Source organism: Natator depressus, chromosome 11, assembly GCF_965152275.1.
Source record: "Natator depressus isolate rNatDep1 chromosome 11, rNatDep2.hap1, whole genome shotgun sequence".
NCBI lineage: Eukaryota > Metazoa > Chordata > Testudines > Cheloniidae > Natator > Natator depressus.
In genome coordinates, this window is record NC_134244.1 from 2,075,839 (window position 1) to 2,090,091 (window position 14,253).

At 59.0% G+C, this 14,253-nt stretch overlaps 1 protein-coding gene across 1 annotated transcript in view; it reads right to left on the reverse strand.

Annotated features, from left to right (window-relative positions):
• Window positions 1-2,633: 2,633 nt before the first annotated feature.
• WNT10A (Wnt family member 10A) overlaps window positions 2,634-14,253 on the reverse strand; it is a 48,253-nt gene continuing 36,633 nt past the window's right edge. The window contains exon 4 of the mRNA XM_074966757.1: window positions 2,634-3,101. Coding sequence (XP_074822858.1) covers window positions 2,634-3,101 — 468 coding nt within the window. The remainder of the gene's footprint in view (window positions 3,102-14,253) is intronic.

Below are 14,253 nucleotides of genomic sequence, written 5' to 3' on the forward strand. Positions count from 1 at the left end.
CTGTGGGACCCTCGTAGCAAGGGCCGCCTTCAGTTCTGTGTCTGTCCAGCCCCTAACGCAGCGGGGTCCTGCTCCCAGCGGGGTCCCTATCACTACCGCCATACGAACAACACCCTCTGAGCGGTCACGGCGCCGAGTCATCGGCAGGGCAGGTGTTGCCATGAGTTCAGGAGCTTTTTCCCTCCGGTCCAGCCCATGTTGTTTGTCCGCGGCCGCTGGCTGGCCCACAGAGCCGAGTTTATTTTGCAGTAGACACAGCTGCGCCCGACGCCAAGGGCCGAGTTCGGAGCTACTGTCAGCAGTGCCCTTCGTGTGCTGATTTACCCCAGGTGAGGATCTGGGCCCATGTAGAAATACCCCCCAACCCAGCATGCTGCTCACTGCCCGGCCATCGCCCTTCCAGGTGAAGCCGGGGTGACGGATGAGGGAGGCTGTGGAATCCGCGTCCCTGGAGGTTTTTAAGAACAGGTTGGACAAAGCCTGGCAGGGCTGATCTAGGTTTGCTTGGCCCTGCCTCAGGGCGGGCGGCTGGACTGGATGGCCGCTCGAGGTCCCTTCCCGCCCGCTGTTGCTCTGAGCCTGACGCCAGCCGCAGTGGGGTTGCTGGGCCCCGAATTGCAGAGGCCAGGGCCCTGCCCCCGCTCCGATTCAAAGCTGGGGGTGGCCAGGCAGAACTGAGCTCAACGGGCTTGACGGGATGGGGAGACGCAGGCCTGTCGGGCTTGAGATCAAAATCAGCAACGGGGCCAGCAGCTGTCAGGGGCGTGGCGCAGGCTCGGCCAGGGTAAGAGCTGGCTCTGGGAGCGGAGCCGGCCTTCGCTCCCTGTTCCCTCCACATCACAGTATGTGCCAAGACCTGCGCCAGCCCGAGGGACTGACCTCCCCTCTCGCCCTGAAAGGGGGTCCCTCTGGGGCAGGCTGGGGGCAGCGGGCCCTGCTTTCTCCATGCCACAGGTAGAGGCCTTGGATCCGCTGGGCTGCCGGGCCGGCTCCTTCCCCTGGCACGGGGAGAGCAGCTGGCTCAAGCCCAGAACCTGGCAAGGCTGGATCCCTCCTGCAGCGCTTCGGGGGGCCCTCCCTAGCTGGGGCAGCGGGGCCTTTCCTTCCACTCTGGTGTTTTCCTTTCGCGTAGCCTGGGGGCTGAGCCCAGGATGGCCGGGGAGATGCCAGCAGCAGGAATCCGCGTGCAGGGCAGCGGGGGCTCGTGTGTGACGGGCACTCTCCTCGGGCCCCGCCAACGCCTGAGACCATGGAAACCGGCGCGGCTCAGTCCCCTGAGCTCTGCGGGATCCTGCCCATGGGGCCTGGGGTCACTGCTGGTGCTGCAGGAGCTCGTGGGCGCAGGATGTGCCAGGCCACTCTTATGCTGGGTGGGTGAATTTGAAGGGGGTTGGGCTATTCCAGGGCTCCCCCGACTCCCCTCCTGCCCAGTCCCAGGGGATGCAGAACTGCCCCTGTCCCCATGGGTTGCCTGTCTTTCCCGAGTGACGTTTGTGCTGGTGGAAGATCCCAGCCCCCCGCAGCTCCAGGGCCTCTGTGCCCAGCTGTATCCCCAGAACACATACAGCGTGGCCGGCGGCAGGACAGGAGGCTGCCTCTGTGGCTGTGTTGGGTCCCGCGTCCATTTCACAACCGCCTGGGGCCTAGCTTCCCACCGGCTCCCACTGATCTGCGGAGATCCTGACCCCTCTGCTCCCAGGGGTGGATCCTGTGTGGGGCCAGGAGGCTCAGTGGGACTGCAGAGCCAATGGGTGAAGGAGGTTAAAGTGGTCAAAGGAGCACCCCATGTTTCTAGGGGGGTCTCTTCTGCCTTCCTGTTTCTTCAGCGGCTAGCCGCATAAACACCCTTTAAACCCCTGAGGACTCTGCAGAGCAGGGAGGGGGCTGCCCCTCCATTAAAATCCTCTCCCAATCTCCCACCCCCCAGCCCACGCTCAGAACCGCTGCACGGCACCGTCTCCAATCCACTTTTATTCACAATAATAAAATAACTTACCAGACACCACCAGCCGCGGGCGCGCATGGCACCGCCCCGGGGCGCTGGGGACCCCTCCTCCTCTTCGAAACGCTGGGTTAGTGTCCTTACAAATCTTGTTTACATGTTTTTTTCATATGAAAATCCCTTTCAGTGCAGTCTGGTGAGTCCTGAGCTGCCCCTCTCCATTGAATGAGCCGGGCGGGCGAGGGGAGGCTGCCGCGATATTTAGTCCCCTGCTCCCTGGAGGTCTCTGCACGTGTCCACACTGGGTGGGGACGGAGCTTTTGCCGGAACTGCTCACGGCCCGAATCCCATCCAGCCTCTGCAGCCCGTGGGCTGTGGCTAATGCTGTCCCTGAGCAGAAGGAACGGTATATAGCTCGGAAACGCCCCCCCATCCTTCCCATCCCACCCGCCGCCCTGCTACAGAGTTGCCCTGCGGGTCCCGGCGCGGGGTCTCTCCCCATCCGTGAGCAGCACCGGGTTTGCCGGGCCGTCGTCGGAACGCTCCCCGCGGCAGGCGCTGGTGCGACCCCGGGGTGCCGCCGAAGGGCGGAAGGCGCAGGGTGGATTAACCGGGCTGGGCGGCGCCCCCCGGGAGCCGCTCCCCCCGCGGTGCCGGCCGGGGCCAAGGGAAGCCGGGCCCGGGGCCCGCCTCACTTGCACACGCTGACCCACTGGGTGCGGCGGCAGTCCTCGCAGGCCACGAAGCAGCACCAGTGGAACCTGCAGTTGCAGCGCTCGCTGCGGGTCTGGCGCAGGAGGTTGTGGCCCCGCCCGCAGCACAGGCTCTCGCAGTTGTCCATGCCCGGGCTGCTCTTGTTGCACAGCCGGCCCTGGGTGCCCAGGGAGTCCAGGGCCGGCTCCCGCTCGCAGAAGTCGGGCGATTTCTCGAAGTAGATGAGGTCGCCGACGCTGGCTCGGCGCCGGTGCCGCACGGGGCCTGGCTCCAGCTGCCCCGTGTTCCTGTTGTGGGGCCGGATCAGCGTGGCCCCGGAGAAGCGGTCCTTGAGCAAGGAGCCCACCAGGCGGAACTCGGGGGTCACCTGCCAGCACGTCTTCAGCTGGCAGCTGCCGGAGGTGCCGTGGCACTTGCATTTCCTCCGCATGTTATCCAGCATCACCTGGGGGGACAAGGGGGTTCGTTAAGCCCAGCCTGACCCCAGCACAGCACCCCCTGCTGCAATCGCAGTGCAGAGAGCAGACCAGCCCCCGTGTGCAACGGGAACTGAGCCGCGAGCTCGCTGCCCCGGAGCAGCGCCTGCCTTTGCTATGGCCCGTTAGCGAGCTGCGTTAGTCGCCGAGGACGAAGGGGACTCCGAACATGGGGGATCGGTAGCAGCAGCCACGTAAGCCCTGGTCTTTAGGGAAGAGGGTTGATGGTACCTGAACGGGCCGGCTAGCGAGAGTGCACAGGCCTGGGCCTGGAGCCCCAGGTTGCAGTCGCGGCTCAGTGACCGTGGCCCTTTGGGGACGTGCGCTGGGCAGCCGGAGGCCTGGCTGCTCGCACGAGGACACGCCAGGCTGGCTTTGGCGGAGCACAGGAGGCTCCGTGGGTCAGCCCCACCCACCCAGAACCCGGCTACGAAGGGCAGCTCCCGCGGCGTCGCTGCAATCGTCACTCAGGCTGGCTTTGATCTCGCTGGATAGCCACTGGCTCGGGTACGCGAGCTGCCGTCACACCTCCCGCCTGCAGACCCTCCGTCTTCCTAGCAGTCAAATGGGGAAGCTCCCTCCCTGCCTCCCAGGAGAGCTGTGAAGATAAAACTCCTCACTGAGTGGGAGGTGCTCGGCTGCTCCGGAGAGGGGTTGAGTTTAGCTCGAACGGACACGCTCGTAAACCCCAGTGTGGACACAATGCGAACGGTGGTTGCAGGGCAGCTTACGGCTAAAGGGGGCTGGACCAAACCTGCCGGTCCTGCTTCCGCTAAACGTCCACTCGTGTTAAAACATCTCTGAAAATGCCAGCATGGCGGAGCCGCTTGCTGCTTTTGCTGGGCAGCCGCCCCAGCACCCAGGCTTGGAAATAGAGCCGACTAGCATGAAAGCAGCTGCTCGTGAGCGCTAAACTCTGCTGCCCTCATCAGCAGGGTCTTCTCCATTCCCCGCCCACTTCCATGATCGATCCACCTTCTCCTTCCATTAACGCAGCCAGCACGCACCACTAAAGCCATCCAGCTGAGCCGGCCGGTTTCTGGGCACTGCCGTCTCTTTCTCGGTCAATTAGGCTTCTCATAAAGGCTGCTTGCTGTTTGCCGTTCCAAGGGAATTCACACTGGATTCCCCCAGTTAGGAGCCAGAAACTCTTGAGTAACTTGGAGCCGCCTACCCCAAAAGCAGAGGTGGCCCCTAATACGCTGAGCTAAAGGAAAATCTCCATGAGCTGTTAGCAGTACAGGTCATAGGACACACTATTGAGCAGTTCTGATTCCAGTCAGAAGAGGGCAGCAGTCTCTCTGACACAAACAGGGATGGAGCAAGAGAGATCCAGCCAACCACTACCTTACAACACCACACGTACACACACAGGATTGTACTTTGACAGATGGTTGAAACAGAACCACAAGGTTTTTAGGCAAGACAGCAAAAAATCAAATCCCCCCATGTCTACCTCTTCCACCTGGGCTCTGGCAGACCTGGAGAGATTTGATTGATTCTCTTGTCCTTTCTTATGACAAAACAAAAGTCTTCCCCTGGAGCCAGAGTCTGACCCCGGAGCCCCTCTCAGTTCTGTTTAAAATCCAGAAATCCAGAGATTTTATACAGCCGTGTTGGAGTGTGTCCCCACCTCCTGCCCTTCCTCCCTATACCCCCACTCTGCCTGGGTCCCCTCCACCCTTCATATAACCAGACTTTGGGTCAAAAATACCAGCATCTGCCTTGCCTGTGACTCTCAGCACAGGGACTGTAGCATTATTGTCTGTGATGTAGTGGTGGGGGGAGGGACAATGGAGGGGTCCCTGTGATATATGTTGGGGGAGGATGTACATATGGTGTGTGTGGGTGGGTGGGGTGTCATATCTGCCCTGTAAAAGATTGTATAACGATAGTGTTGCCAACTCATGATATTTGGTTTATTTCTTAAAGCCCCAGCTCCTGGAGTCCTGTGATTATGAAGAGACTCGGGTTTCATTTAAAAAGGAAAATGAAGTACGGGGCAATGGGAGTTAGGTGCCTAAACACCTCTGAGGATCTGGACCCTGGTTGCAGAGGAAAGCGTGAAAACCTGGCATGAGCATGACATAAAGGCTCAGGAACCAGCCAGCCTAGCCCAGGATAACCGCACCACCCATGTGCTGCAGCTGTGAAAAAGGCATACACGATGGGAAGCTGTGTGAGGCGAGGCGTTCCCCATCGAGATAGGGATGTGTTAATGCCATCGGACCGGGCTGTGCACACGGTGGGCCGCCCGCCTTCAAGGAAGAAGAATTTGAAGACGAGCCGATCCTGAGACGACCAGGGGGATGGAGGGCCGCTCTTACGAGATCTGATTGCTGTCTCTAAATGCAGCAGGGGGGCAAACCTCAGGAAGGGAGGAGAGTTATGGTAGCCAAAGGGGATAAACTGGCCATGCATAGACACAGGCTGGGAAGGAGAAGGAGGTTTCTAAGCAGCGGAGGTGGGAAGAATGGGGGCCAAGACACCTGTCTGCTCTGAAGATGGAACTTGATCAGTTTACGAAGGGGATGATCTGTGGGGGCAGCTGACCCAGGACGTCCCTCCCCATCCAATGGTCCGATTCCTAAGCAGAACCCCGTATTTATTATTCCTAAAGAGAGTGGGATTGTGGGGCCCTGACTCGCACTGTCTGAATGGTGGGGGCCGGCAGCGCCGTGGTTCCTGGCTCTCCCCAGCAGCCGTGACGTAGGGCGTGGGCATGGCCCGGGTGGTGGGTTTGGCTGGTGCCATGCTGGGTGCAGGTGGCGTGCTGGCGTGGGCGGGTGGTTAGCCCCGGTCAGCAGCCAGGCCCCTGGTCTCCGCGTGGGGACGCAGCAGGCCTGTACTTGGGGCGGGGCGGCGGAGGGCAATGCCGCGTGCGGTTGCTGCAGGGTGTGGGCGGACAGGGCAGGTGTTTGTGGTGTTGGCCAGGAGCCGGGAGTTGGTGGTTTGTGGGGACTCGGGGAGGGGGGGTTGATTTGTTTGATGTGGGTGGCCACGGCCTGTGTGGGTGGAAGAACATTGGCCAAAGCCTGGCTGGAAGCCAGAGCGTTCCCCTGGAGTCTGCCGCTGCTGAGAGCCAGGGTGCAAGGAAAGTGTGGTGCTGGGTGTGAGCAAGAACGGAGACTGGCACTGAGACGGGAGGGGCCTGCTTCTGATCGCTGGCCTCCCCGGGCCGCACACACCCTCCCAGGGGCAGGGCAGGGTGATCCCACCAGATGCCCCTGGGTGTGCCAGCCTGGAACACAGTGTCAATATCCTGCAATCCAGCCTATTGTACCACCTCCCTCCCACCCACCCACCCAGCAGGGTCGCCAGCCCACACAGCTGCTGCTCCGGACCCCCCGAACTGCCTTGCTAGCACATCCCGGTGGGGGAGAGCTCAGCACCTCCAGCCCGGGAAACCCCAGCTCTGGGAGGGGAAGGAAGGGGGTTTGCTGGGGCTGAACAGGTAATTCTGGCTCGCTGGGCCCAGAGCCAGAGGGGCCAAGCGCAGCATCGGTACCCATCCCAAGATCTCAGGGCTTTGCCCTCCGCCCGTGAACAGCTGTGCCCCCTAGTACCACGAGTGTATCCCTGGCAGCATCCCAGTGCACCTGAGAGCAGCCGGCCCAGCCTTGGTCTGCCTGTCCAGACAGCTGGATGAGGATGTTCCTTGGAGACCCCAGGCACGGCTCTGGTGCCCTGCCCAGGGTGAGGGTAGCCCCAGGGTTGGCCTGTTGGGGGCGCTAGTCTCACCTTCGCCCAGCACAGCCCTTGCTTCTAAAACCTCTGGAGCACAGATTGGGCAGCCCCCCACCATGTGGTAACCCTGTAATAAGGAAAATTAGCACCAAATTCCAGAGCACGAAGAGCTGGGAGGCATTCACCACTTTGAAGTCTTTGCAACGCGTTTCGTGGTAGGAAGGCAATTTCTTGTGCACTGTCCAGGGCGCCTGCCTCAAGCCAGTGCAGCCTGGCATGGGCGCTGGTGCCAGCCCCTTCCTGCTGTAGAAGGTCCCACTGGAGCCGCACCAGGATGGCCAAGCCCCAAAAGGCCCCGAGTGACCGTGGTTCAGCAAAACACTCGGACGCTTCTCAGACGCAGTGCTCCGAGCATCCTGCTGCACTCCGTGGCACCCGTCCCGTACCCCCTCTGGCGCCACCGGATGCCCAAATAGCTGTGGTCATGAAAGCCCCTCTCCCCGCTACAGCTGCCCGTCTGTTTCACATGTGTCCGCAGCGCCCCCCGTGATCATTGCACTGTGGAATGACAAATCCGGTCACACAACTTCTCCAGAGTGCTGCGACCCGCCTGCTTGGCACCGAGGGCTCGGCTCCCTACACTGGTCTCCCCTCTCTGCCTCCAGAGCCCTCCACGGGCCCAAGCTACCTGAGACGCCCCCTCACCCTGCAGTCCCTGGGCCATCGGAGCACAGGGGCTCACCTGGGGGACCTGCTGCTGGGCCTTTGGGATCGAACCCCCTTTGCCTTCGTTGTCCCTGGAGCGAGAGGAGGGAGAAGAGGCAGATGCCCTCATCTCTATGGCAGAGGGCAAGAACTGCAGCCTTGGGAGCCGGTGGGGATAGCGTGCTGCTCAGTTGCGGCACGGACAGGAGCCAGGCCAGCGTGTGGAACAAGCTGGAGGGCTCAGAGCCTCCGTCTTCTCCCGTATTTCCATGTGGGCTAGAAATCCTGCAGGAAGGGCTAGCACCACTTCTCCCTGTTCTATCCCTCCTCAGGTGCACGCACGCTGGGCCGTGTTACCCCTTGCTCCATCGGCACCATTTACTTCCCTGGGCACAGAGGGGCTCAGCTGAAGCCGGTGCTGTGTTCCTAGCGGCTAGAAGGAATGTTACATTGTTGCAACGGAGGGTCTAGCATGCACCTGTGTGACGTTATTGACTTGAACTGGGACCATATAGATCATTGTTGCAACCAAGGTCCTGTAGTGGCACCAAATCTTATATAAAGGGGGTCAAATGAGGTGTCTCAGACGAGGTTATGGTTGGCTGGTTAGGATGATGCTGTCTATCTGTGTGTATCATTTTTGTAGTTGAAGTTATGAATATTGGCTCTGTACTGTCTGTAGTTCAAACTTGTGCTCTCCTTCTGGGGGACACCCCAGACAAGCTGGTGTCAGCTCTGCCTAGCCTGCTGGGTGGCCCATTAAGGACCATCAGCGACACAACTGACCCATTGAGAGAAGGCAGACACGTCTGGGGACTCAGCCAGGTGTGCAGGGACCTGCCTATGGACAGGACTCTGAGGTGTTTCCAGGCCATGGGATGGGCAGCTTGTCCTTGGGACACAGAAAGCAGAGACCACACGGCAAGAGACTATACAAAGCTGCTGCAGCTCCTCCATCTTGTCTTCAGTCCTGCTTCTGACCTCTGGAGGGAAGTGGCTACACTGAAGCTTTGAACCAAGGACTGAAGGACCCATCCCAGCTGGGGATGTTCTCCAGAGACTTGATTTGAACCTGCCGTTTATTCCATCCCTGCTACAAGCCTGAACCAAGAACTTGGCCATCACTGGATGTCATTGATTCCATTTCACCAATTCTAGCTCCCGTCTATATATTTTTCCTTTTCTGAATAAACCTTTAGATTTTAGATTCTAAAGGATTGGCAACAGCATGATTTGTGGGTAAGAGCTGACTTGTACATTGACCGGGGTCTGGGGCTTGGTCCTTTGGGATCGAGAGAACCTTTGTTCTTTTACTGGGGTATTGGTTTTCATAACCGTCTGTCCCCATACCGAGTGGCACTGGTGGGGATACTGGGAAACTGGAGTGTCTAAGGGAATTGCTTGTGTGACTTGTGGTTAGCCAGGGGGGTAAAACCAAAGTCTTCTCTGTCTGGCTAGTTTGGTTTGCCTTGGTGGGCATAGAATAAATGGCAGGTTCAAATCAAGTCTCTGGAGAACATTTGGTGCCACTACAGGACCTTGGTTGCAACAATGATCTATACGGTCCCAGTTCAAGTCAATAACATCACAACCTGTCTCTAGGGTCCAACTCTGCTCTCAGTGACACTGATGTAACCACGGGGTTAATGTTAGGTGGGAGACAGAGCGGTGATCAAAAGCTTTGGAGCTTGGAGTGGAGGTAGCTGCTGTGATCTCTGGCTTTGTCCCTGGCCCATGTCTGTTCAAGGTGCAGCACAGCGGCCTGGAAATCCCAGTGAGGGCCCTGGGCATGTTATCAGGGTCCAGGGCAGCAGCCCATCTATGTATCTGAGCTGCACCTTGCTGGGGAGACTCCACCCCATGGCCCCTTCTCAGAGAGCGCCCGCCTAGCACACTGTAGGTCCCACACCTGCCCCTGCGGCTGTGAGGTCACGGAGGTCTGCTGGCGCTTGCACCAGCCCTGACCTGGGCTCAGCCACACGCAGCCCTAGAATGTGAGAGCAAAGTAACTGAAAGGGCAGTGTCTGCCCCACCCCGCCCATCCCTCCCAAGCTCTCAGCTCCAAAGGTGCTGCACAGACACCGTGTGCCAGGCAAGAGCTCACAGTCCAAGGAGCCCAGACCGACAAAGGAAGGACTGTTATCCCCACTGCACAGATGGGGAAACTGAGGCCCAAAGCCATTAGACTGCATCGCAGCCAATCCAGCGACGTCGAGCTCCACAGGGCTGCCCTGGGTCTACGCTCAGAGACAGGCTGGGCCCTGCTGGTGCATGTTAGCAATGTGGGAGCTAAACTCAACCCCTCTTCGGAGTTAAGCTCCATGGTCCCACAGGGCAGCTGGGGCCCAGCTGGGAATCAAACCCGGCCCTCCCAAGTCCCATTAACCACTAGCTCAGCCATTCTTCCGTGCCTGGACACACCTCTGTCCCTTGTTCACTGACACACATGTCCTTGCACATGCATGCTTGGGCTCTCCCACCCCCACCCCCACCCAGTGCTTCCCACACACACCCAAAGCATTTTATTGCCATTCTTAACTCCGGGAAGCCTTTGTTGTGAGATTAATAGGCTCCCGCTCCCCTTTCATCTCAGCCCTCTGATCCTGAGTGCTCCATAAAATACAACCCTACGAGGGAGCTGGGCTCTGAGGTCCCGTCCCCAGCCCTCCCTCGGGCCCCATTCTCAGCTGTTCTGTTCCTGTGTTATGGCCCTGGAAACCCCCTCTCCAAGGGGATGGACCACTGCCGACTAGCCTGGGCCAGGTGCCAGCGATCGCAGCATTCTGTGGCTGAGAAGAAGCTCCATTTTGGGTCACGGTCCCAGGATTCCCATTTATCAGCTGTGACCGTCCCAGGCCAGCTGGGAGCGAAGCCTTCCCAGGCGTGTAGGTGGAGGGATACGGAAAGCAGTATGCATCAAAGTGCTCCCTAAACCATTGCTATGAGCGCTGCAAAACCGGTGGCACACCCCGGCCACGTGGGGACGAGCAGAGGTTTATAGGCACCCATTTGGGGTGGCTTCCGCACTGCATCCATCCCAAAGCCATGCCAACGAAACCTGTGTCCCAGCCCAGCCTGTAAGCCCGACAGAGCAAACACGGATTAGCGGGGAGTAATGGCGCCTCATGCCCTCTCTCCCCCCTTCCGTCTCAAGCGGTCACCAAGCGCTTTGCAGGGTGGGCTGAACCCTGCAGGATTACTGAAACCCCTCAGCACCCAGCGCAATGGGGACCTATGCAAAGACAGGAATCGCTACACCACCACTCAAATGCAGCCACCTCTGGGCTGGGACGTGGCAGCTGATTAACTGTTCATGGCAAAACTCCACAGCAGTTTGCTATGAGAGTCTCTTCACTTCTGTCTTCATCTTTGTGTGTGTGTGTGTGTGTTACAAAATATAACTAAAAAATAAAATAAAAACTCAGCTTTGAAACCAGCTAGTCATGCCCACAGTGTCACATGAGTTCCTAGCCCTGATAGTGTCCTTCCCCTTCCCCAGATGTTTTATACCCATTTGTCGCCTCTCATGTGGAATTAGAATATTAACTCTGTGCGGCAGGTGTTTGTACAGCTACTAACACATTGGGATGACAGCCCTGCTTTGGGGTTGTGGGCCTGCTGCATTGCAAGTACTAATCACATCTCACCGACCCTGCAGGGAGAGAGGTGGATGATAAAGACACGGAGTTAGTCTGGCCAGGAGTCCCCCGGTTAATAGCCCCGTTCTTGGAGAAAATACCATGAGAGAAGCTGGGACTGGATGGCAGGGGATGGATCATTGCCCTGTTCTGTTCATTGCCTCTGAAGCATCCAGCACCAGCCGCTGTCAGAGACAGGACACTGGGCTCGATGGACCCTTGGTCTGACCCAGTGTGACCATTCTGATGAGAGTTTAAGGAGCTGGGGGATCTGGGCTGTCTCTGCTCTCGATGCTGGCTGTGGTTTTCTAGGTGCACTGGTTGCTCGGTGGATCGGGTTTTACACTCAGCAGACGCGTGGCACCACCCTGCTGAGCGATCGCAGACTCAGGAGGCCGGGCAATCACCTGGCCAGGCAGCAGTGTGCGCGCTGCACAGGGCCGGGCGTTCACCCTTGAAGCTGCACCGCACAATAGCCAGCCAGCGACACGCCCTCCAGCATCATCCGGGGCCATCGCTCACTCTCACGGCCCCAGCGTGAGGCCCAGCGGGCTGGCTCCGGGAGGGGCAGCTGGGCGGGGGTGATGATAATGCCTCCCTCCAGCTTAGTTGTACCCAAACAGCTGCTAATGAAGAGATCACCAATGGCCTCCAAGAGGGAGTGATGGAAGCACCAGTGTCCGGACAGCACCCTGGAGCGTCTCTTGCAGGGACGGCAGCTGTGGAGACAGGAGCAAGGCTGGGCTGCGGCCCTGCAGCTTTGCCCTGAGTCCAGCCTATCAGGCTCTCCCAGTACAAACCTCTAGCACCTTTGCAGAGGTTCTTGCAAGCAGGGTGAGCTCACACCAGCATGGCCAGGGGTCCGAATGTGCCTGCGCTCGGGGTTTGCACTTGAGCAGCTTCACCACTGGGTGCAATTGCAGCAATCCCCAGTGTAGACAGAGCCTCAGTCCAGTCTTTGTGGCCGGGACAACCAGCCACTGGCAGATTTCAGGTGCTTTTTCACCCAGGCAGGCAGATTTGCAGTTTCTATGTTGGTAGCAGGGACCATGGCCTGTTTTTGCCTCCAGTCTCAACTCAGGGTTCACTCAGGAACATTCCCGTAGGCGGGGTCAGGAATGAGAGCGGAGACATGAAATAATACCGGCAGGAATCTGTGTCCTATACACTTTCGATGACTGGCTGGAACAAAATTTGTTGTAATCGCATGTGTGATTCCTTATGGCGCCCTGCTGGACAGAAATGTTCCATTGTGTGTCCTTGGCCGTGTACTGCAGCTCGCTAGTGGAGATTTCCCTTCAGTGTGTGATCAGGGCTCTTGGACCAGGAGGCCCTGGATTCTATCCTAGCTGTAGCCATGGCATTTCAAGTGGCCTCCACATGCAACAGACCATGCCGCCTGTGTTCTGCGATGGCAGCTGGCACGTCCTAGATGGCCACCGGTTTGTCACAATATCATGTTCTGTTCCTGTCCCTGAGACCAGCTGTCACGGAGTGTGGGGGAGTCCAGGCCCTGCACCCCCCTTCCTGGGATTCACTGAGACTCTCAGCCAGCCAGTAAAATGGAAGGTTTATTGGACAACAGGAACACAGTCCAAAACAGAGCTTGTGGGTACACCCAGGGCCCCTCAGTCAAGTCCTTCTTGGGGAGCAGGGAGCTTAGACCCCAGCCCTGGGGTTCCCTGTGTTCCTCCACCCAGCCCCAAACTGAAACTAACCCCCCCCAGCAGGCTCCCTTCTGCAGCCTCCTCCACATTCCTGGGCAGAGGTGTTACCTCCCCCTCCCCCTCCTGGCTCAGGTGACAGGCTCTCCGGTCTCCCATTGAAACTCCCCTGCCACATTCCCAGGTCAACACTCTCCCCTCCCTGCTGCGTCACATCGTCACATCTCTCCCCCCTTCGAGACTGAACTGAGCGGGGTCACTGTGACCAGTGTCCTGGGGAAGTTCAGGGCCCCCTCTCCGGGACAGCGCATCCGCTATCAGGTTGGCACTTCCCTTCACATGGACCACGTCCATGTCGTAATCCTGCAGGAGCAGGCTCCACCTCAGGAGCTTGGCGTTGGCTCCTTTCATCTGGTGCAGCCAGGTCAGGGGAGCGTGGTCGGTGTACACGGTGAAGTGTCGCCCGAAGAGATAGGGCTCTAGTTTCTTGAGGGCCCACACCATGGCCAGGCACTCCTTCTCGATGGCCGCGTAGTGTTGCTCCCGGGGTAGCAACTTCTTGCTCAGGTACACGATGGGGTGTCTCTCCCCCTTTTCATCCTCCTGCATTAACACCGCCCCCAGTCCCGTGTCGGAGGCGTCGGTGAACACCACAAAGGGCTTGTCAAAGTCTGGGTTTGCTAGAACTGGGCCACTGACCAGAGCCTCCTTCAGCGCCCGGAAAGCCTCCTGGCGCTGCTCGGTCCAGACCACCTTGTCTGGCTTCCCCTTCTTGCATAGCGCAGTGATGGGGGTGGCTATGGCGCTAAAGTGAGGCACAAACCTTCGGTAGTATCCTGCCATCCCAATAAAGGCTTGGACCTGCTTTTTGGTGTGGGGAGCGGGCCAGTCTCTGATCACCTCCACCTTGGCCGGTTCCGGCTTTAGGCGGCCGCTCCCCACCCGATGGCCCAGGTAAGATACTTCCGCCATCCCCACCTTGCACTTCTCCGAATTTACAGTCAGCTCAGCCCCCTGGAGTCGGTCCAGCACTTGTCTAACCTGGGACACGTGGTCCTCCCAGGTCTGGCTAAAGACACAGATGTCATCAATATACGCCACGGCAAAACTCTCCATCCCCCTCAGGAGCTGGTCCACCAGGCGCTGGAAGGTGGCCGGCGCTCCCTTGAGGCCGAAAGGCAGGGTCAGAAACTCATAGAGCCCCAGAGGGGTGATAAAGGCCGATTTCAGCCGGGCATCTGCATCCAGCGGCACTTGCCAGTAGCCCTTTGTAAGGTCCATGGTGGTAAGGTACTGAGCTCCTCCCAGCTTGTCGAGGAGCTCGTCCGGCCTGGGCATGGGGTAGGCATCCGATACAGTGATGGCATTGAGCTTCCGATAGTCCACACAGAACCGGACCAACCCGTCCTTTTTGGGGACCAGCACCA